Source organism: Ranitomeya imitator, chromosome 5 (assembly GCF_032444005.1).
Source record: "Ranitomeya imitator isolate aRanImi1 chromosome 5, aRanImi1.pri, whole genome shotgun sequence".
NCBI lineage: Eukaryota > Metazoa > Chordata > Amphibia > Anura > Dendrobatidae > Ranitomeya > Ranitomeya imitator.
The window spans coordinates 57,973,461-57,998,250 of record NC_091286.1 but is presented as its reverse complement, the minus strand read 5'-3'; the positions used below and the strand labels follow the sequence as shown (position 1 = coordinate 57,998,250).

Here is a 24,790-nt window from a genome sequence, read left to right as displayed (position 1 = left end):
AGAACTCTGTATAAGGGGGAAGTCTGGAAAGTGCCTGAATATCCCCTATTCTACGAGCAGATGTTATTGCTATCAAAAATGCTGTTTTAAGGGATAATATCTTAATCGAGGCTGACTGCAGGGGTTCAAATGGGGCCTCTGTCATAGCTGAAAGGACTAGGTTGAGATACCATGTATCATACCGCTGCTGCCGCCTCCTCCGCCCTGTCATACTTACCTGTCCTCGGCGTCCAGGCGCATCTCCTCTCCTGCAGTGTCTTCTTCTCAGTGCGCACTTCCACCCTCTGCTGGTCGTCGGGCGCGCGCGCACGCCAGGTTCAGCACTGCGCGTGCGCACTTCTAATCTTTCTTGCCGGCGCTTCTTCCCATCCTCTCTATCGTCCTGGAGGACCTTCACCCGGAAGTGCTGCGCCGCGCTGGTATGTAAACTGCTTCCGTCTGCCCCTCTGTGCCTGATGATCATTTGTACTTTCAAGTGCTTCCGGACGCTCTTGGTCTCTGTGTTTTCGTTACTCTCTGACCTTGGGTTTATCTTGTCTTTCCAGCCCCCTGCCAGTTTCTGTGTTTTCGCCTTTGCCTCACCAGGACTTGTGCCCCTGCAGCATCTCTTCTAGCCTTGTGTCTCTGCAGTCTCCCCGTCATTCTCCGTACTGCTGCAATATCTCTGTCAGCTCCCGTGCCTCTGTAGCGTTTCGACAGTGTCTGTGTTGCAGCAGTGTTCCCGCCATCCTTTTGTCCCTGTCGTGTCCATCGGCTCTGTGTCTCTGCGGTACTCGCCTATCCTGTGTTCCTACCCTCTCCGCTACTCCCTAGTCTTCTCCAGTCCCGGTCCTCCAGCTTCCGTGGCGATAGTTCCTCACGGGCCTGCCCCTAACTCCCTGTATAGGGGCGGTCTATCTGGTCAGCTCGTCCGTGGGGGGTTCGTCATCGCGGTCTAGAGGTTCCACTTTCTGTTTTTTTCTCCGTGAACCGTCACACCATGGCATGCTTTTATTTTTGTGTACGGGTCTAGACCTACCAGCTGCTCTAATAAATCTAGAAACCCAATAGTTATTGGCAATATCACAGGAAAATAGGGCACCCAGGGCTGAGACCTGCACTTTTAGTGTACTCATGGAAAGACCTACCGTATTTTTCGGACTAAAAGACGCACTTTTTCCCCCCAAAAAAAGGGGGGAAAATGGGGGGTGCGTCTAATAGTCGCAATGCAGGCTTACCTAGGTGGCAGAGGTGCGGTGGCAGAGGTCCGGTGGCAGAGGTGCGGTTGCGGGGGTGTGGCGGCAGAGGAGGCGCAGTAAGCGGGGTCCCTTTCCCCGGTATGGTGATGCAGCAGGCCCGGTATGCAGCAGAGCCGGGTGAATCCTCTTGTTATCGGTGGTGGCGGCCATTTTCCGGAGGCCACGCGTGCGCAGATGGAGCGCTCTGCTTCCCGGGGATTCAGGAAAATGGCCGCCGCGATCTCCATCTGCGCACGCACGGCCTCCCGCGGCCATTTTCCTGAAGCCCCGGGAGCAGAGCGCTTCATCTGCACACGCGCGGCCTCAGGAAGATGGCCGCGCCCACCGATAACAAGAGGATTCACCCGGCTCTGCTGCATACCGGGCCTGCTGCATCACCATACCGGGGAAAGGGACCCCGCTTCCTGCGCCTCCTCTGCTGCCACACCCCCGCCACCGCACCTCTGCCACCGGACCTCTGCCACCGCACCTCTGCCACCTAGGTAAGCCTGCATGGTACGCCAGGGACCCCTCTCACGCCATACCTCTCACTGCACCTCCTGATCCCAGCACCTCCTGATCCCAGCACCTCCTGATCCCAGCACCTTCTCATCCCAGCACCTCCTGATCCCAGCACCTCCTGATCCCAGCACCTCCTGATCCCAGCACCTCCTGATCCCAGCACCTTCTCATCCCAGCACCTTCTCATCCCAGCACCTTCTCATCCCAGCACCTCCTCATCCCAGCATCACCCCACCTTGCCTCCTGTGACCCTGCTCTGCCACCGCCATAAGATACTGTAAATTCGGACAATAAGACGGACCCCCATGTTATAAAAAATCTTTTTTTCTGCAATTTTCACCCCAAATTTGGGGTGCGTCTTATGGTCCGGTGCGTCTTATAGTCCGAAAAATACGGTAATTCCAGACTCTTCTGAAGATATTCCAGAATCTGTCATAACTGTACCCCCTCTTCAAGACTAAATTCAGAGGAGGCTAGGAATCGCCTCCAGGTTCTAGGGTACATTTTTGTTGTAATCTGTTTTTTACTCTTCAGAAGGGTGCGAGCCAAATTCGAGAAGCCTCTATTCCTCAACAATGACCTCTCAAACTCCATGCCATCAAATGAAGCCCCGTCACTTGTGGATGGTTGATTGGCCCCTGGCAGAGAAGATCCGGAAGGTCTGGAAGTACCCATGGCATACCGACATGGTCCTGAGCCATGCGAACCAGGTTCTCCTGGGCCAAAATGAGGCTATTAGTATGACCCTTGCTCAGTCTTCCCTGATTTTTCTCACTACCAGAGGTAACAGAGCTAATGGCGGGAACACGTAGGCCAGGGAGAAGCCCCATTTTGTTAGGAAGGCATCCACTACCAGAGGATTTTCCCTGGGATTCAGGGAGCAGACTTTTCTCACTTTCCTGTTTTCTCTGTTGGCAAAGAGGTCTACCTCCGGTTGACCCCATTTGCGGACAATCTAGTTGAAGATGTCCATGTTCAGGGACCACTCTCCCTGTCTTAGAATATTGCAGCTTAAAAAGTCTGCTTTTATGTTGTCTTTTTCTCTGACATTAAGCGCTGTCAAAGATTGAAAATGTCTTTCGGCTGTTTGAAATAGACGTTCTGCTACTTGCATCAGAGCCTTGGAACGTGTTCCACCTTGGCAGTTGACATAGGCTACTGCCACCTGGTTGTCCAAAAGAATCTTGACATGGCGACCCTGTAGGTACACAAGGAGTTTTTTTTAACTGATAATTCTATTGCCAACAAATCCCTCTGGTTAGACATCACTTCTGAATCTTCTTCTCAGCGATTAATAGTGAGATGTGAATTTGTTACTAACAGAACTGACAAAATAACTTTGATTCTGTTGCTGATTATGTCAATCGCCAGTTTGTGAAAAGCCAGTTCAGAATGACAACCACTTCCTGTCGTCACATTCACAGGAACATCTGCAAAAATCTTCCAATATCTCTACAGTTTAGATGAAACGTAATTACTAAACTTTTAGCTAAATAGTCAGAATATTACCTTGATATTTGTAGATTGTGAGGTGCCGGAGGGTCATCCTAGAACTTGTGTTAATGGTTGGGGCTCCATAATTGTTGTAAACTATTGCACTTTGTAGTCCGATTTTTATTTCTGTGTTCCAGCGATATGTTGAGCTCGGCCCGACAACCCCCTGGCACCAGGTGGGTTCAGGCAGAATCCGTCTGAAAAGGACTCTTTCTTCTTCAAAATCCTCATCAAAAAAGGTTTCACCTTCCTTGGTTCAACTAAATTTGAACCAAAAAAGGACTTAAAAAAATAAAGGCAATTTAAAAAAATGGCTCAAAACTCCAGAAAAGTGGAGAAACTACAATGATGGCTCGGGGCCCCTGTGTGTGGTGGATTCACATACAGGACCCGACTCATCAAGCAGTTTTTGACAATTTTCAGGCTTGAAGCTGCTTAAAAAATATTTGCAACATTTAGCACTTTTACACCAGTTTCTAACGACTCCAGCAACTTTTTGTAAAGTGTCGGACATGGTCAAGCGGGCCCATCAAATTCATCGTAGTTAACCCCATAAGTCACCACTGAAGTGTACGCCATCCTGATCAGAGTAACATTTCTGGCGGTGGCGCACGCCTCCTATTAAATGTGCCGCATCTTACTCCAGCGCACCTTACATAAGAAAATAGAGTGCAAAACAAAAGGAACGAGGCTAAACGTGATTTTGGAAAAAGCAATCTAATTTATGGTGGTTTTTTTAATTTAATAAAAGATGTGCGGTAAACCGTAAGCTGAATGAAATGTAATAAGATTTTTGATTCGTTGAGCTTTTTTTGGCCCACTGGTGCATTTTTTTCATGCTCTAGGTGCGGCATTTTTTTCAAAAAATTTCCCTTATTGGCTATATTTAAAGAAAATGAAACAGAAAATAAAAGTGTTTCAGAAATGCAAGAAAGAAAAAAGAAAGCCTGAAATCCGTAGTGTTTTTCTACTATGTGGAGCAGAGAAATGGCGAATTTTCTCATTCATAGCTTCAGCCTTGTGGATGAGAGACCTGCGGCGGGGCAGATTTTACAATCAGTATCTGTTGTGATTTTTTGTCCCAGATTTCACAAGTTCAATGTTAACCCCTTCTCGACATATGACATACAGTTACGTCATATGTCGGGTCCCCTGCTTTTGATGCAGGCTCAGGAACTGAGCCCGCATCTTTCCTGGCAGATGATGGCTGTGATATTTAGCTATCATCTGCCGCGCATGGAGCGCAGTTCCACCCACGACTGTTAACCTGCTGAATGCCGCTGTCAATCTCTTGACAGGGAGGGTGTAATTCCAGGGGTCAGCTAAAGACCCCCGTGCCTGTCATGACGTCAGCTTCTGGCCGGTGTACATAGGAGACCGCTATATACAGCAGTACGTGGTAGTGAAGTCTATAGCTGAGGCAATCATATGATCACAGGTTCAAGTCCTGTAAATGGATTAACAACTACGATAAAAGGTTTAGAAAAATGATAAAAATATAAACGTTCAAATCGTCCTCTTTTTGCCCCATTAAAAATATATAGAAAAAAATTAAAATAATACACACATTTGGTATCGCTGTGTTCGTAACAGTCCGACCAAAATATAAAATTAATTACTCTGATCAGTAAACGGCGTGACAAGGAAAAATCTAAATGCCAGAGTTGTTTTTTTCGCCACCGCAACACTGCAAAAAGACGTAATAATAGGCGATTAAAAAGTCATATCTACCCCCAAAAAAAATAGTATTAGTAAAAAACATCAGCTCAGGGCGAAAAAGAATAAGCCCTCACCCTAGGATAATGGCGACACAAGCAAATTGGTTTTACAAATTTCAACATTATTTTTCCCGACACGTAAAAAAAACGAAAAAACAAAACCTAATTGTGGAATTGGGCTTTTTTTCGCCACCCTTGGAATTCCTCTCCTGCTTTCCAGTACATCACATGAGGAGATGAATGGAGTCATTCAGAAGCAAAACACAAACTCTCGTGCGGCGGTGGAAACGGAAAAGAATAAGAATTAGAAGATGGGAAAAAAACGAAACCGCAAAAATGGGAAAAGGCGCGGTCAGGAAGGGGTTAAGGGTCCCTGATGACAGCAGGAGGCGCAGGGAGGTCCCGGGGGTCGCAGTGCCCCATTTCCAGCCACATTTATTAACCATTTCACATAATCGGTTGGTGATTGTTGCAATTTTGATTTGCACCGCATTGATCGACCTTTGGACACGATCAGATCGGGATCACCGACCCGATAGCCGGCCACTGTGCCACCTCCATGAAGATGCCGTGACATGACGAGGTGACGTGTTGCAATGATCAATGAGTGCACTGCAGCCGTGAGCACAGCTGCTTATCGGCCGTCCCCTCCTTCTCCTCCTCCTCCTCCTCCTTCTCCTCCGCTCCCCGTGACTGGCCCGGCTCACCCCTGGACCTGCCCGGCAGCTGCCACGTTTCAGTGGTGACGTCAGCCCAATCAAGCAGATCCGCTAGGGGGAGCCGGAGCTTCCTCCAGGAACCAGGACAAGGAACGGGGAGGGGCCGGCCAACTGCTGAGGGAGGGGTGAGCCATCGTCTTACGCATGCGCGAGTAACCCCATTGGCTCCTGGGAAACGCAGTTTAATCTCCGCCCATTGCCTTCGCTAATGACTGGTGTTTGCGGCCACCGCGGGACTACATTTCCCAGAAGGCGGCGCGGGGCCGGCCTTCAGTCAGCAGTACGAAGCCTTCCTGAGTTGGAGGATTCACTATTTCCTGGTTTCAGCTGGCAGCCATTTTGGGGTTACAGAGAGCTCGGGCTTGCGGTGGCTCTGCTGGCTTTTTTGGGGGGTTATTCCCGGGCCGTTGGGGGAGTGTAGCGCTCGTGAATAGATTGTTTCTTTTTTTTACATTGTCGCTTTTGGTTTCTTTTTATTTTTTAAATTTGGCTCTCGGGGCCGGTTTTGCTTGGCAGGCGTCGGGTCTCCGGTGTTTTGTGTGTGTGTGTTTTCTGCAGAAGCGGCGGGGAGCTCAGTGACATGTCCAGCATGAATCCCGAGTAGTGAGTATCCGCCATGTCCTGTGTGTGGGCCGGGGTGGGGGGCTCCGCTGGGGGGCAGCACTGGGCACATACCCGCCCTGTCATGGCAACCGGCATTAACACTGTCACTGCCGGGGGGCTCTAATGGGGCTCGCAGGCCTACTACGCCGCCTGGATGTAGCAGAGCTGGAGTGTGCAGGCAGGTGACCTGCTGCCCCGAGACCACCTGCAGTCCCATGTAACTCAGTATTATTCATACTAATGTGCTATAACCCCTTGTATTTTGTTCTAGGTATTGGAGTAGCTTTATCTGCAGTCCTATGTAAATTACACATGATTTCCCCACTAGATACTCCGCTACATACAGCCATGCCATAGCCCCCCTCTAGTTTGCTGTTTTCCTTCTAGGAATACACTTTTGTTACCTGCAGTCCCATGTAAGCTGCCGGTAACACATAATGAATTGCGCTACTTACAACCAGTTTGCACTTTGTAGGTTGGATTACTATCAGTCAGTCTGCCCAAGGGCAGTTTGGCCTAGTAACACAACTGCTGGGGGTGGTAGTAGTGAGCCGGGGGAAGGCCTCACTTCTACACGTATTGAATTAACCTTTTTTTCATCCAGTTTTGCTGTTTTACTTTTATCATTTTTTTTTCTTTTGAGGGCAAAATGAAGAAAAATGTGCATTTTTTTTTCCCGCTAACTATTCATCAGTAAAATCTGCACAGCACCTGGGTGGCTTATACATGTCATGTTTTTTTTTTTTTTCCTGCCCTCATACACATTAGGCTAATGTCTGCTGAATCAGCTGATGGTCTAATGTGTATGGGGCGCCGGCCGCATGATGGTCAGTCGGCCATGTTGGATTTCAGACTGCTGAATGCCTTGGTCTCCCAAAGATAAGCCCGGCTTATTAGTCGGTGGCTTTCCCATACAGAACACAGGAGCACTTGGCTGGGCGAGTGATCCGGTGTACGGGAGAGTTGGCTGAGCAGTCGGCGGAAGCATATTTCGGGCAGGGAGCCATCTAATGTGTATGGCCAACCTCAGACTTGCATATTTGCGTTTGTTCCATTATTTGGATTGAGAATGAAAATTTTTTTTATTTTTTTTTTGTGTGCGGACACTGTCTGCATTAAGACACATGTGAACAGCCTCATAGACTATAATGGGTATCTGTTCTGTCCAAAAAAGGCACGGGGGGAGCATGTATGTGAATGACAGGATGTCTGAGTGAGGCCTAAAGGTGTGAGGATTCTCCGGTCACAAGATAGGTAGCTGTTCTGCAGGACTCGGCAGCGGCTGCTACACTTAGAATGGAGCTGCGCATGGTAGCGCCGGTCACTGTGTTTACACCCGGCTGTCGCAGCTGGTCAGTGAGGGTGTCGGACCCCACCAATCTGACAACCTATCCTTGGCATAGCTCGTCAATATCCTGTGACCAGACGACCCCAATAATCGCAGTGACTTTACTCCGATCTGTGGTGGTAGCAGCAGTGGCCACATTCTGGTACAGGAGGTTGTGTTGTCAATGTGAAAGTTCAAGATAAAATTCTAATTTGTTATGACAGTCATATGATAAATCCTTCCAGGCCTCTCCTGCCTTCTTTATTCTGGCATCTGGTCCTGAGAAGCAGTGACATATTATGATGGTGATCCACAGCTTTTTGGTCCTTTTGTAAGTAACCTTTATTGCCCATATGACCTGTCTACAATAGAGACTGAGCTGTCACCATGGACTCTGCTCCTAAAGGGGAATAGGGAAACGGAAACCAGTTTGTGTGCCGGCTCTGAATCACGCAGGAAGTGGTAGTCCTGTCCCCGAGAGCAGGACGGGGAGAGATATAGTGTGTTACACACAGTGACACTGGATACAGAGGGGCACAGATGGGTGGCACTGGGATGGCAGAATGCCCTCTGTAAGTGGAGCAGCGAGTCATGTGTGTGTCACATGATTCTTGCAAAAACACTTATTACATGTACTGCAGATTTTGCAATCTTCTGCCAAGAGCTGCCGTTAACACTTCCTGTCAGGATCAAGTGATGGTTAGGTCAGGATGACTACGACTGACATTAACTTTTTTTTTTTTTTTCCCACCACATCCACTCTTGCATTCCTCTGAAATGAACCTCCAGCACTTTGTACCACTCAGCAGATTTAGTTTATGTAGCACAAGGGTTAGTTCAGTACACTTTTTAGTCATTTTTTTTTTTTTTTTGCATACTAGGATGCTTTTGTTCCTTTTTTTGTCAAAGGCCTAGCTTTTTGTGTATGTATATGCAGCAATTTTGTGCATAGTACTTAAACTACAATCTCCTGTCTAATGAGGAAGTGTTGAGGGGCAGGATTACTTTTGATAGTGATCTTACCAGTCAGCAGTAGCTTGACTTGAAGCTCCTGGTCCCCCAAGCATCACAGATCTTTAATAATATTGGGCTCATTATATGGGAGCTTTTCATCCACTTTCCCTAGACTCGAGGCCTGGTGCATCTGCAACCTCTGATCGCAGTATAACTACACCCATCATCCGTGGCCTAAAACTATCCTAAGAACTCAGTTACTTAATGCCCTCATTGTGGTAAGGTGTAATTAAAATATAAAAGTGTATTGTGGGATTAATTACTATATGTATAGCCACCCTTCAAAGCTGGTCGTACAGAATGGACTGAAATGCTGCCCCAGAGTGGGCACAGTCTTGGAAATTGTAAACAAAGATGTTTGGATTTTTTTTTTGTCAGCTATGTCATGTCTGAATATACAAACATGCTACTTTGTGTAAGCTGATTCTGTTTTTTATTTTTTTTATTTTCTTCCTAATCTTCTAGTTTGAACTGGTGCATCAATGTCAGATCATACGTCTGTTTGTAGAGACAGCTACATTTCTGCTAATCATTTAGACTGTAAGATCTTATGGTCCTGTCCCAATTTTTGCACCCATTTTGTTTATTGCAGCTTCTTTTTCTATTGAGAAGTAGTTGTGATAGATCTTTTGATCTGTGGCAAACTGTGTACTGGTCTCATATCAATCTACTCTGATCAGTTCCTTTTATGCGTACACTTTGTAGCACAGGTTGTTTTGCTCCTTTTTAGACTACAATTAGTTCCTAAACTCGGTCCATCATCGTGAGTATCATTTCCTACTGGGACGCCATCTGCGGCTCTTTTGATTTGCCGACCTGGTGCAGCGTCACATATGGGGAGAGTTGTTGATGCCTTCGGGCAAGAGGCCATTCTCAGGTTTCCTGCCCAGCAGCCACGGATTACTGATGTGGCCGATGGACCAGGTTCTGCTTATTCATTCGCACCATCTGTAATCTGCACCCTGTAGAGGTTAGTGACATGTTCTCCAGCACCTACTGCCTGGTGGCACCTGGAATACTTGCACACAGCGGAGGTGACTGGTGTGGACTTCTTCTAGACTTACCTTAACCCTCTAGTAGGGCCATGGCAAATGTGGCAGCACCAAGCCACCTGGATTGGGTTGAGTCCAATCTGTCTGATAAGGTGGTTTGTGCAGAAGCCCCTGCTTGTAGTTGGATGGGATTTCCAGAGAGAAGTCCTGGATGGTGCTGCTGCTATAGTCTGAATTGTAGTGGCCTACGCTGCTGGTTTTAGACCCCTGTACTGAAATGAGTGGATAATATAGTATTTAGTTTCTTGATCTCATGACCTTGTGAGACTGTTGTCTGGATAAATGATGTGCTCGAAGGGATTGTCCACTGCTAGACAATCCATTATTAATAGACCGGGGGGTGGGGGATACTTTGTCCTTGACCAGCATCATTCCTCTGTAATCAGTGGCAGTCTGCTAGGCCACTGTTCATGGTTCAGTGTGACACGTGAATCCTTAAGCCAATCGGCAGCCACTGATCAGCCGCAGCGTTCACATTTTGCTCTTTAAATTGTGTTCACATGAGGCACCTGCCGAATGTTGATCTGAATCCAGCACACAGGCCGTGGGGTGTGAGTACGGAGGTGCCCTGTTGGTCTGTGAGGTAAGTAACACCCCCTCCTATGGCCCATTAAGTGGACGGCCCCTTTAAGTTTAGTAATAAAGAATGTAACTTGTTATATAGATGAGTTGGTGAAGATGGCCTTGACAGAAACAATGATCTTGTTTTTAGTGTTTGAGTAGATAAGTGGTGAGCAAATCTGTTACTTCCAGGGTCTGCATGATACAAGGCCTGTATAGTTTAATAAAATACTTTCCAGAATTAAATCAGTTCTGGCAAATTTATATGTCCGTTGGATACCTGAGACGCTGTTTGTCGCTATGTTGCTTACTGAGCTGCTTGCTGTAGTTTTTGATCAGATCGCTTATGAGCAGGATAATTTCACTACAGGGCTAGTAAATCTGCTGCTAGGTAGTCCAACTATGCCCCCATTATTGATTGGCAGCTTTCTTCCTATGCACATTGTACACAAAAAGCTGCAAATTCGTGAGGGTTGGGTTATACAGAGCTCGGCAAGAGACCTTCTAAATCTACAGGAGCCCTGTAAGTGGTGCAGTGGAATCAGGGTCTCTGTCCCTACCTCTTGCTGCTCTCAGATGTTATAGCAAAAACCTGGTGACTGATTCCTTTTAAGGCTATGTTCACACTTTGGGTTTTTGCAGCGTTTTAAATCTTAAGCTGCGTTTTACAGTGCCAGCAAAAGCTGAGATTTCATAAATCTCATGCACAGTTTTGTTAACTGACTGATTTGGAAAACTGCTGCATTTTTTAAAGAGGCAGCATCTCACTTTTTTCAGCGTTTTTTTGGCATTTTTTTTTTTTTTTTTCAACCATAGGAAGAATTGGGCAAGTGCAAAAATGCCGCAAAAACGCAGGTATCAGGTTTTGCTGCGTTTTTGGTGCAAAAATCTAAGGAAGTTGCATCATGTTTTTTTGGAGGCACTAAACATTATCAACATACACAAGAGACATGCAGCAAACATGGTCAAAACCTGCTTTTTCTAAGCAGCGTCTTTACTGCCATGAGAGCAGGTTTTGCCTGCAGAATAAACGCAGGCAAAATGCAACGTGTGAACATAGCCTTAAGGTACCTTCACACATAACGATATTGTTAACGATATCGTTGCTTTTTGTGACGTAGCAACGATATCGTTAATGAAATCGTTATGTGTGACCGCGACCAACGATCAGGCCCCTGCTGGGAGATCGTTGGTCGCTGAATAAAGTCCAGAACTTTATTTCGTCGCTGGACTCCTGCTGACATCGCTGGATCGGCGTGTGTGACACCGATCCAGCGATGTCTTCACTGGTAACCAGGGTAAACATCGGGTAACTAAGCGCAGGGCCGCGCTTAGTAACCCGATGTTTACCCTGGTTACCATCCTAAAAGTAAAAAAAAACAAACACTACATACTTACCTTCAGCCGTCTGTCCTCCAGCGCTGTGCTCTGCACTCCTCCTGTACTGGCTGTGAGCGTCGGTCAGCCGGAAAGCAGAGCGGTGACGTCACCGCTCTGCTTTCCGGCCGCTGTGCTCACACAGACAGTACAGGAGGAGTGCAGAGCACAGCGCTGGAGGACAGACGGCTGTAGGTAAGTAAGTACTGTTTGTTTTTTTTTTTACTTTTAGGATGGTAACCAGGGTAAACATCGGGTTACTAAGCGTGGCCCTGCGCTTAGTTACCCGATGTTTACCCTGGTTACCGACATCGTTGGTCGCTGGAGAGCGGTCTGTGTGACAGCTTTCCAGCGACCAAACAGCGACGCTGCAGCGATCCGGATCGTTGTCGGTATCGCTGCAGCGTCGCTTAATGTGAAGGTACCTTTACACTCAGTTTTCACACTGCAGCAGCTAAAACCATTTAGGCTTGTGGTGGTCGCTGCTGCACTATCTTGAAGGTAATACATTGCAGTCATTGGTCACTGTATGTGGGTATCAATTTGGCCACAGTGTGAAAACTATGCCTTTGGGCTCATTCACGCGTCCGACTTCTCCACGTACAAGAAAAACGGACCAATTATTCTGATTAGAATCCGATCAGTGTGTTGTATGAGTTTCAACCGATTTTCTGGTGGAGGCATTAGGGCATGTTCCCACGGTCCGTAGTCGGCAGCGCTTTGGATCCAGCACATGTTCGCTCCTCCAAAGTGCTGTTGGCTTTTGAATGCATGTGTTCATTGAACCGTGCGGAATCCCCGCATCCAGTGTGTTCATTGTGTGAAATTTATCTTGCGGAGACTCGCATCTCCGCAATATAAATTGACATGCTGTGGTCTGGAAAGAAGTGCCACATGTCCATCTCCGCAGGTAAGTTATGGTTGTGAGTGCATGCATAGTGGAGATGGGATTTCTTGAAATTTTGTAACATCTGGACGCTGCGGATGTATGCAGCGTCCAACCCACATCGTTTACTGACCATGGGAACATACCCTAAAAAAAAAAAAATTACAATTTCTTTTTTCCATTGACCGTTCATGAAAATCGGACTGCATCAGATGTCATCCATGTGCAGTTTGATTTTTTTTTTTTTTTTTTTCACGAACCCATTGACATGGATTGTCCATTTTGATTTGACCCTCGGTTCAAAATCAGCCTTGTCTTCACATACATGTGCATGGTCCCATAGAATACCACAGGTGCGAGGGCTGTCTATGAAAGTTATGTATAAGGCTACTTTCACACATTAGGTTTTTGCCGTCAGGCTTAATCCGGCGAATTTTGAAAAAAAAGTAGCCGGCAAAAGTTGCTGGCCGATCCGTGTTTTTTATTTTTCTCATAGACTTGTATTAGTGCCGGATTGTGACTGATGGCCTCACGTCTCATCCGTTTTTTGCCAGATCCGTCGAAAACTTGTTTTCCAGTGGCTGGAGAAAAGACATAGTAAAGTTTTTTTTTTTTTTTGTCCGTCGAAAAAACGTACAGCGCCGGAATCGGCGGCGGCTGGAGTTTGCTATAATGAAAGCCTATGGTGCCGGATCAGTCAAATGACTGAAGCTGGCAACGGATTCCGTTTTTTTCAGTTGATCATGCCCCGTAGCAGCATTTTCAATTCTGTAGTTCTCTCTCTCGCTAGTGCCTCGATATCAGCCAGTTGGAACCGGCAAAAAAAAAAAAAAAAAACGGATCCGGCTCATCAGTTTTTTACAATTTTCAACAAATCCGTTTTTTTTTTTTTTTTTTCCAAGTCTCCAGAATCAGCCCGGTGGCGAAAACCTGATGTGTGAAAGTAGCCTGTCATATACAAAAATTAGACGTTTGAGCCTGAAAAGAGAATAGCCAGCCTGACAGGTCACTGCTGGTGTAAGGGTACCGTCACACTATACGATTTACCAACGATCACGACCAGCGATACGACCTGGCCGTGATCGTTGGTAAGTCGTAGTGTGGTCGCTGGAGAGCTGTCACACAGACAGCTCTCCAGCGACCAACGATGCCGAGGTCCCCGGGTAACCAGGGTAAACATCGGGTTACTAAGCGCAGGACCGCGCTTAGTAACCCGATGTTTACCCTGGTTACCAGCGTAAAAAAAACCAAACACTACATACTTACATTCCGGTGTCTGTCCCTTGCCGTCTGCTTCCCGCACTGACTGACTGCCGGCCGTAAAGTGAAAGCACAGCACAGTGGTGACGTCACCGCTGTGCTCTGCTTTCACTTTACGGCCGGCAGTCAGTGAGTGCGGGAAGCAGACGGCAAGGGACCTGACGGATACCGGAATGTAAGTATGTACTGTTTGTTTTTTTTTTTACATTTACGCTGGTAACCAGGGTAAACATCGGGTTACTAAGCGCGGTCCTGCGCTTAGTAACCCGATGTTTACCCTGGTTACAAGCGAACCCATCGCTAGATCGGTGTCACACACACCGATCCAGCGATGACAGCGGGAGATCCAGCGACGAAAGAATGTTCCAAACGATCTGCTACGACGTACGATTCTCAGCAGGATCCCTGATTGCTGCTGCGTGTCAGACACAGCGATATCGTATGGATATCGCTGGAACGTCACGAATCGTACCGTCGTAGCGACAAAGGTGCCACTGTGTGACGGTACCCTAAGGTGAAATGTAGGATTACATGGTGGCTGTATGGTGTCTTTGTTGGCCATTTGGAGTGAGATTGTCTTAATGAGAAAGCTAAAGTAAAATAGCCAGTGTCCTTTCCCTGGTTACTTGTGACCATGTGATTTATAGGATTACTTAGCATAGGTGTCATTCTGGAAACATAATTACTGAGATTAAATCATCCAGTGTAAGCGAGCTTATGTGCTCAGTGAAGGTTCCCCCTACCTGCGGGAGGCTGCCCTTCTCTCTAAATCTCTACGTCTTTACTTGTGTCTTTGTTCCAGGATGCTGGCGACAAGCGTAAGAGAAGGATCCTTCATCAGGGATCTGCTGCGGCTCGGCAGTCATGCTTTGCTTCAGAATTGGGTTGGGCCACCTCTTGAATATGTTTTTGATGTCATTGTTCCACGTCCCGTAGTCCGCCCTCTTTTGTTCCTGGAGGCGTTCTCTCATTGAGAGATGTTGAATTATCTGAATGATGTATTTAAGTTATTAGTTTTTTTTATCTAGCATCAGATGGTTGTTTCAGTGCGCTCTTCTGCAAGGTCAGGATTCACGATGCATTTGTTAATCACTTTCTATCTTGGTTCTTCATTGCACTCGTGGGGGCTATCTAACATGCTAGGTTTGAGTTTGGTTTTAAGAAGAAAGCTCTGCTTTCGGATTCTGACTCTTCTGTCCTAAAGTTTTCCTCACACTGTGCAGTCCTGTATTCCTAGCTTTTGCTTGCAGCTAAGCGGTTAACCTGCATTGAGTCAGCATGCTAAGGAGCCCATTGTGTGAGCCCTGCCAGAAGGTGCATTGTGGTAAGTGATCTTGCCTTTGAATCATTTCAGATAGAAATGTAGCAGGGCTGACTGGCCTGTTGCCTAGCAGTCCTCTGCTCGGCCTCTGATATTTCACTTTGTTGTCTTTGAGCCGTGCTAAGTGCTTTACATTAGGAAAAGGTTTCCAGGTTCATTTTACCGGACATGCGTTATTGATGACAGACGTGACTTCTTTATATGGCTTTGTATGAGCGTTAGAGGTGTAAATTGACTTCTGCTGTCCACTTCATGACCTGTTTCATACGTGACCAATGAACTTTTAGTCTGTGTGCATATGTCCTAGATTTGTCTATGGAAAGTCTGATTTGTATTTTCTAAGCATCTGAAGCGGACACTCAGATTTCTGCAGCAGATTTGTAGAAAAGCCGCTGATTAGCCTCATAACACTGTAACTTTTACATACAAAATATACACAAAAAAAATGCTGCGGCTATTACAACCTGCTCCGCAACTGTTTCATATAGCTTTTATGCATTGCGTGTGGATGGTGTATAATAATAATAATAATAAGCAGAACGATTGGCAGTACCCTGCTCCGACTGCCTCATTGATGGTCCTCGGCAGCTGGATCGGAGCCCTCCTCTTACCTGCTGACATCCTTGGTGCCTCTTCTGACTAGTAGGCCCGACATGGCGCCTTGAGTGCGTTGCACCACAACAGTATTATCACTCTGGGTCTAATATTTAGGAAAGGTGTTGAGGATGCCAGCTAGTAAAGGGAGGAACGTGAACGTGGCAACAAGTAGCGCACCCCGGTCATTCAAGGTGATGCTGCCATGCGGTGTAAACTGCACCTAGGTGCTCTTTACCCACAGTATTGTCCAGCCTTTAATAATCCATTTGCATACTCTGGTAATTTGCCAATCAACGGCAATGCAGTGTGGATTTTACCTGTGTATTAGAATATATACGCCGTCTTCTGTTAAGTCTGATAACTTGCTATGACTTTGTAGGTCTTGATCTCTGTAGTAGTACATAATTGTGTAATGCAGGGCTGTGGAGTCGGTAAGCCGAACCTCGGACTCCTCAATTTCCATGACCCCGACTCCACCAAAATAGACTCCGACTCCATAGCCCTGGTGTAATGTAAGTATTTAAAATACATTCTGCGTTATAGGTAACCTGTCAGGTGACTGCAGCTGCCCAGACCGCGGGCAGCATGAATTGAAACCTGGCTGCCCGATCACAGCTAAGTACAGTACTCTGGAAAGCTCCAGCGTTTCAGAGAAAATATATTTTGAAGGTCCTGTCAAGGACTACAGCCGGAGAGCAGACTAGTCAGGCGCTACCCCAGGCCGGCTCTTCCCTTTGCTGCTGCTGGTATCACTTATAGTTCTGTCATTCACTTGCAGTGGTGCTGGGAATAGCTAGTCTGGGACAGCGCTGGACTAGTCTTATCTTTTCAAGAATAATCTGCATATAACAATTAAGGCGATTCATGCTGCTCCAAACTGCAGAAGGTTCCTTTTAAAGTGTGCAGAGAAACTGCAATTCAATCCTACAGAAATGGTCCCAGAACTGCAACACGGTGCCAACTACATTCAGTTTAGAAGTAATGCCACAAAGATTTTGGAAACTTGACCAGTTTTCGAAAAAAAAAAAACCCTTTTTCTGCAGAAGGGAATCCACGGGATGTTCTAAACTCTACATAGATATGTATAGCACATGTAAGTAGGGTTAGTAAGGACCCCATTTACCTGAACTTGCTGTACTTTTTAAGTGGCTTTTCAGTGCAAAGTCCACAATGAAAATCCACACGAACTGTGCACACAGCATTATAGGCTAGAGAACAGTATACTGTATCAGCTTGGATAAAGCCTGATAATACAGAGGCCATTGGGGTTTTATATTCACCGCAGCTGCCCTGGTTGCCCGTTAGAGGTCCTGAAGTTGTGGTACAATGAGCCATACGCAGGCTGGATTTATTCTGCTAATGGATTTCCAGGGGAACGGTGGAGAATTTCCCAGCTGCTGCCCTATTCTATTATTGGATCACTCCCACTTGTAAAATGATTGATTCCCATAATAGTTAGCTGCAGGAACGGCAATTCCTCTTATATAAATTATGTGGAGGCTGAATAACCAAGACCTCTAGAGAAAGGAAGCCTAATAGTAAATGCAGTCCAGACTCTGCGTACAAGGCCGTGATTCCCCTGCTGCGGGCAGTGTACGTCTGTGTTCTCCAGCATTGACTTACGGGAGGCTTCGTTGGGCAAGAGAAGTATATTGACCTATTTATTCCATTTCTATGCCTGTTGGATAAAAGGGCTGGCGGCCAAGGATCTGCTTCTCCCTCCAGAAGCCTCTGGTGTATGGTAGTATAGGCCATCCCTATCTAGGTGAATGGGTCTGAACTGCAGTACCAGACACAAGTCATGGACAGTATAGTGCAGCTTTTGAGAAAAAGGCTTATGTAGGGTATGTGCACACATCAACAAAAATGTCCCTATGAATCCAGAGTGAAAATTGCAGCAGAATCAACAATGTAATGTTTTGTTGTTTTTTTTTGTTTTTGTTACTATTGGTGCGGAAATAATAAGCCAAACTTCTTAAACTTTGACTATATTGTATAACACACTGGTCTTTCTATTTCAGATCAGTGGTGGTCTGACATCTGGAACCCCCACTAATCAGCTGAAAACTGCTTCAGCATCTGTCAAAACTGAGTGATGCCTGGGGCAGGACACAGCGGCCCTGTATGTTGCTTAATGGCTGCTCTCCAGTGCTGTACTTGGTCTCCCAATACTGGGCTGCTGACGTCTGGTATTTTGATTGGTCGATCGCTCCTCTCCACATCTCTAATGATGATGATGCAGCTTGGTTTCCTAAGTCATCATGCAGTACTTTAATGTTCTGCTGTAAGTGGGGACAGACCTTTTCATAACTAATTATTTGCAAAGCACTCATATACGGTAATTGATTTGAGAGTCAGTTGCAGGAGGCTCCATGGACTTGGAGCTACATTTTGAAAGGAAACTGACAGCTGATACCTGCGGCCCTATCCAGTGGAGCATGTATCATACACTGGCTGCATGATTTAAGCCATATATGTTTAACTATGAAACAGTGTGGCATTTCTGAGAGAAAACAGTTTAATAGCCGCCGGGGACCAAACTGCATAGGAGAAGAGTTAGACAAGCGGGTCCCTGTTGTCGTTTCCTCGCCGGCTTCCATGGAGTGTGGAGTTTCTCCCTGCATGTCTGTATATGGAGGCTGCTATCATTCAAGGGGGAGCAGGAATAAGCTGCTTGGAACCCGCCTGTCCGACTAGTCTCCTGTGCTGCCCTATACCCCGCAGCGTATAACGTATGTTTTTCTTTGAAACACTGCAGCATTTCACACATCTATTTGGCGGAAATAGTGCAGCCAGTATCTGCATGCTGTCTGATTTAAGGCCAGCATGTTTCGGCTGTCAAGTTTTTTTGTTAGGCCTCATTCAGATGCACGTTTTTTTAAAAAAATTTTTTTAAAGAAAAGTCATTTCTTTGTTTTTTTTTAGTATGCCGAATCAGATTTTCATCCATTTTTAGTCAATTTTTTGGCTGTTTTTTTATTTTTATCAGTGTGACATGCCCTTGACCCATTGAACAATCCAAAACGACAGCTTCTGCATGACCCGTAGATGACATTCATGTGTCTGGTTTATTTTTCAATGCACCTATTGCTTTTGTGTGTGTGTTTTGTTTGTCAAACATTTTTAACGGCCCCATAGACTATCATAAGTAGGATTACACTTCTGGGGCATTTTATAAAGTCCTGTTACTTCATATTTTTAATGGAAGCTTTTTTCACATTGACCGGAGAGCAAATATCAAACGCTGGCGATCAACCCCTCCCCAGGCCGGTTGTTCCAGCAGAACAGGTTGGGGTTTAACCTGGGTTCCTTTTTTTTCCTGCAGACTTTTCCGGTCTCTCCTGTTCTCTGCATTTTCTTTATTAGTGGGATCCATTTAAAAGTTAACCTGCTGCTTTGATTTTATGACCTTTACATCTAAATGTCTTTAATGCATGTTAATCATGAGCAGTGGTGGTAATTAGCAGCACGTGGCATGCTGGGATCCCACATCCCTCCACATGTCGTCCTCACTGTGAAACAGCGAGATCTAATATGTTATCGCGAGATCTCACATTTTGCTGAAATCCAGCACTGCCGCATACTTTACAAAGTAACTTCATTAGACCAGTTACCAATTTTTAATTTAGCAGCACTGGATTGGTGCAAAAATAAAGGATAGTTGTGGGATCCCGCTCTGCATGCTGGCACCCCTAAAGTAACCCTGAAGATCAGACTCAACTTCTGCTAAAAAAAATTGTCTATTATGGGTGCAAATTGCCTCTTCAGAGAGGAAGGGGACTTAATTCTTTAGTGCCACCTGTTGGAAGCAACAAATCACCATCAACCCTTTAATGAGTTTTGCAACATGGACTCATGTTAAAAGCCAAATCGGAGTCCATTATGGGGCATTGGGCACTCTAGCTACTTCTGCGTATGGGTGAGATATACAGTGGGGCAAAAAAGTATTTAGTCAGTCAGCAATAGTGCAAGTTCCACCACTTAAAAAGATGAGAGGCGTCTGTAATTTACATCATAGGTAGACCTCAACTATGGGAGACAAACTGAGAAAAAAAAATCCAGAAAATCACATTGTCTGTTTTATTAACATTTTATTTGCATATTATGGTGGAAAATAAGTATTTGGTCAGAAACAAACAATCAAGATTTCTGGCTCTCACAGACCTGTAACTTCTTCTTTAAGAGTCTCCTCTTTCCTCCACTCATTACCTGTAGTAATGGCACCTGTTTAAACTTGTTATCAGTATAAAAAGACACCTGTGCACACCCTCAAACAGTCTGACTCCAAACTCCACTATGGTGAAGACCAAAGAGCTGTCAAAGGACACCAGAAACAAAATTGTAGCCCTGCACCAGGCTGGGAAGACTGAATCTGCAATAGCCAACCAGCTTGGAGTGAAGAAATCAACAGTGGGAGCAATAATTAGAAAATGGAAGACATACAAGACCACTGATAATCTCCCTCGATCTGGGGCTCCACGCAAAATCCCACCCCGTGGGGTCAGAATGATCACAAGAACGGTGAGCAAAAATCCCAGAACCACGCGGGGGGACCTAGTGAATGAACTGCAGAGAGCTGGGACCAATGTAACAAGGTCTACCATAAGTAACACACTACGCCACCATGGACTCAGATCCTGCAGTGCCAGACGTGTCCCACTGCTTAAGCCAGTACATGTCCGGGCCCGTCTGAAGTTTGCTAGAGAGCATTTGGATGATCCAGTGGAGTTTTGGGAGAATGTCCTATGGTCTGATGAAACCAAACTGGAACTGTTTGGTAGAAACACAACTTGTCGTGTTTGGAGGAAAAAGAATACTGAGTTGCATCCATCAAACACCATACCTACTGTAAAGCATGGTGGTGGAAACATCATGCTTTGGGGCTGTTTCTCTGCAAAGGGGCCAGGACGACTGATCCGGGTACATGAAAGAATGAATGGGGCCATGTATCGTGAGATTTTGAGTGCAAACCTCCTTCCATCAGCAAGGGCATTGAAGATGAAACGTGGCTGGGTCTTTCAACATGACAATGATCCAAAGCACACCGCCAGGGCAACGAAGGAGTGGCTTCGTAAGAAGCATTTCAAGGGCCTGGAGTGGCCTAGCCAGTCTCCAGATCTCAACCCTATAGAAAACCTTTGGAGGGAGTTGAAAGTCCGTGTTGCCAAGCGAAAAGCCAAAAACATCACTGCTCTAGAGGAGATCTGCATGGAGGAATGGGCCAACATACCAACAACAGTGTGTGGCAACCTTGTGAAGACTTACAGAAAACGTTTGACCTCTGTCATTGCCAACAAAGGATATATTACAAAGTATTGATATGAAATTTTGTTTCTGACCAAATACTTATTTTCCACCATAATATGCAAATAAATTGTTAAAAAATCAGACTGTGATTTTCTGGATTTTTTTTTCTCAGTTTGTCTCCCATAGTTGAGGTCTACCTATGATGTAAATTAAAGATGCCTCTCATCTTTTTAAGTGGTGGAACTTGCACTATTGCTGACTGACTAAATACTTTTTTGCCCCACTGTATGTATATATGTGCGTGTGTGTAATATATATATATATATATATATATATATATATATATATATATATATATATATATATATATATATATATATATATATATATATTTTTTCTCCTGTGGCTGGTCACTTTAAAAAAGTAAATAAGAATCAGTGTTTATCCTTTTAATATATTACAATCATATTATATGGCACTGTGTGCTTAAAATTACAGATTTTTCCTTTCTACCCATATGAGTATAGCAGGTTTTTTGTTTTTATTATTTTTAACATAAGATTTTTTACTATTGATGCCGCATACGCATCATCAATAGTAAAAAGTTGAGGACACACAGGGTTAATAGCGGCAGTAACGGAGTGCGTTACCTGCGGCATAACGCGGTCCGTTACCGCCGGCATTAACCCTGTGTTAGAGATGGCTGGAGGGGGAGTATGCGGGCGCCGGGCAGTGACTGCGGGGAGGAAGGAGCTGCCATTTTCTTCCGGACTCTGCACGTCGCTGATTAATTGTGGCTTTTCTCCGCGACCAATCAGCGACTTGGATTTCCTTGACAGACAGAGGCCGCGACAAATGAATATCCGTGACAGACAGGAAGACAGACGGAAGTGACCCTTAGACAATTACATAGTAGATGAGTAGTCGCCTGCTCGCCGCTGCACCCCTTGCCACAAATAAATATATACACACACACACACACACACACACACACACACACACACACACAATGGTGGCCCGATTCTAATGCATCGGGTATTCTAGTATATTGCCTAGCCACGTAGTATATAGCAATGTGGGCATCATATCTACATATATACTCACCTTCCGGAGCCCCTGGATCCAAGCGAAGTGGTTCCCAACGCTCCTCGCGCGCTCCAGTCTCAAGAGTGCATTGCGGTCTCGCGAGATGATGTAGCGGTCTCGTGAGACCGCTACGTCATCATCTTGCAGGATCGCAGCATGTACCGGTTACCGGAGCGTCGCGAGCGGGAAAGGCCTGTTGTGGATCCGAGGGGCCGACGGACGGTGAGTATATAACGATTTTTTTTAAATTATTTTTAACATTAGATCTTTTTACTATTGATGCCGCATAGGCAGCATCAATAGTAAAACGTTGGTCACACAGGGTTAATAGCAGCGTTAATCGAGTGCGTGACACCGCGGCATAGCGCGGTCGGTTAACGCTGCCATTAACCCTGTGTGAGCGCTGACTGGAGGGGAGTATGGAGCGGGCACCGACTGCGGGGAGGACGGAGCGGCCATTTTGCCGCCGGACTGTGCCCGTCGCTGATTGGTCGTGGCTGTTTTGCCGCGACCAATCAGCAACTTGGATTTCCATGACAGACAGAGGCCGCGACCAATGAATATCCGTGACGGAAAGACAGACAGACGGAAGTGACCCTTAGACAATTATATAGTGTGTATATGTATGTATGTGTATATGTATGTATGTATGTATGTATGTATATATATATGTATATATATGTATATATATGTATATATATGTATATATATGTATATATATGTATATATATGTATATATATGTATATATATGTATATATATATATATATATATATATATATATATATATATATATATATATATATATATATATATTTTATATTTATTTTTTTATTTTTTTTGCCTAGCGAGCAGTGTTTGCAAAAATGATTATTTAATGAGTTTGACTCCTTGGTAAATAATTCCAAAGGAAACGTATTTAATGGCAGATGGAAAGGTGGAGCTGCATAATGTGCTGTATGAGGGGGTCTTCTGTCTGTAGTGGGGCTGATAGTTTGTGGACATGAGCAGAAATTTCCTCTTGACATTGAATGTGTGTATGCTTGGTCAACTCTGTGTGTGCAGCATTAATTATTTAGCACTAGGAAGCCAGAGGAAGAAAGGACAGTGTTGCCCCTTTGTTCTGGAGGCCGGTCTTCTATCTTGTCATCTGGTGGAAGTTTGCCTGTTTTCCATCTGTCTCTGTACACAGGCCTTACACACTGCTCCTGGCTGCATTTTTTTTTTTTTACCATCTGGACATTTTAGGTCACCTTTCTTGCTCTAGCAGTTTTTACCTGTGACCTTTCTACCTACTCACATTTTGCAAGCAAAACCAGTAATTGATGGTTCCCAAAGAGCAGGCTTCCCAATTAATTTCATAGTCATCAAAGACATGGGCCTAAACCAAAAACTGGGCACGCCTTTCATGTGTGTATTCAGCGAGCAACCCCTATTTTTAGGATTTACTTGTAACCTTGTGCAAAAAAACATTGGGAGTACGAAACATGCGCCCATATTTCACCGTGCATTTGTCTTCATTATGGCAATACCTTAAAGCTGGTTGTACACAGTAGGCAAGATTCCACTAATGTCACTAATGTAATGTTTTTAGGGTCCGCTGTCGAAAGTGGATCCTAGTTTAGTTACAGGCTAAATTCTGCCACCTACAGCTTTTTTTTTTTTTTTTAAATACATGGCTCATACAACGCATATGCATCCTGTCAACTTTGCAACTTTTTTTGGCTTATAAGAAAAAGCAACAATAGAAAATCTAATATTCTTAAGCCTCATTCAGATGATTTATTGATCCAAATTAAATATGTTGCAGTACAAGGTTCAGCTAAGAGGGGGCTTCAGGGAAGGCTACATATGGCTCATCGTAAGGCTGCATTCACACATGCATCTAACTCGTACATGTGCTGTATGGTTTTTGGACCAATAGTTTCATGAATGTTGGCATCTGTATTAAAAATGGATCCATCTCCTGTCTGAGACTCTGAGCGCGTCCGATTCTCATCCATTTTGCGGATCGGACTCTGCCATTAAAGTCTATGGAGATCCACATAAAACAGATGAAACACAGAAGTAATATTGTGTTCTTCAGTGATCCATTGCAGAATTTTTCACCCATTCAAATGATTGGGAGAAAATGCAACATTTCACAGAGCCATAGACTTGTAATGGCAATTTTCATGCTGCTAGAAAAAAAAACACGGACATGTGAACATAAGTACCGGTATGTGTTGTATCTGAAAACCTGAATAGAATATGTATATGCGACACTTGTCTGAAAGAGGCCTAATAGTGATGTCTGATTATGAGACTGCTGAAAAATGATCTGTACAGAACAGAAAGTGTATGCAGCATCTGGCAATTGTGAAAATTGCAAGATTTTTTGTTTCCATTTTTTTGGAATACAAAGGAGTATAAACCTTGAAAATAAAATAAAATTCCTAAAAAAGAAAAGAAATAAAATTAATTCTACTTATTCCCCTCTGACCAGTCCGAGATGCCCTGACTGTCTTTATTTACCGTATGTACAGCGTGACCTGGCAGCTCGTAAACAGACTGGCCCTGTTTGGTAAGGGAAATAAAACTTTTTAGTTAACTTTTTTCATTATTATTAACTGAACCAGCCTTTTAAATTCGGCCATGAATTTTACATTCTAGGTATTACTGTGAGGGTTCTCCCTCATTTTTGTAGCCTATAGTTTGCCGCAGTGACATTTTTTTTCAGCCTGTCTACACACACTATGCTGTATATAAATATTTAGGATTACTGTCCTGTGCTTTTAGCTATTTGAGCAA

The 24,790-nt window shown here is 45.0% G+C and overlaps 1 protein-coding gene across 1 annotated transcript in view; it reads left to right on the top strand.

Annotated features, from left to right (window-relative positions):
- The first annotated feature begins 5,979 nt into the window (after window positions 1-5,979).
- The window catches only part of RAB1A (RAB1A, member RAS oncogene family), a 43,327-nt gene continuing 24,516 nt past the window's right edge, over window positions 5,980-24,790 (top strand). Inside the window, exon 1 of the mRNA XM_069768720.1 lies at window positions 5,980-6,273. Coding sequence (XP_069624821.1) covers window positions 6,251-6,273 — 23 coding nt within the window. The 5' untranslated portion in view covers window positions 5,980-6,250. The remainder of the gene's footprint in view (window positions 6,274-24,790) is intronic.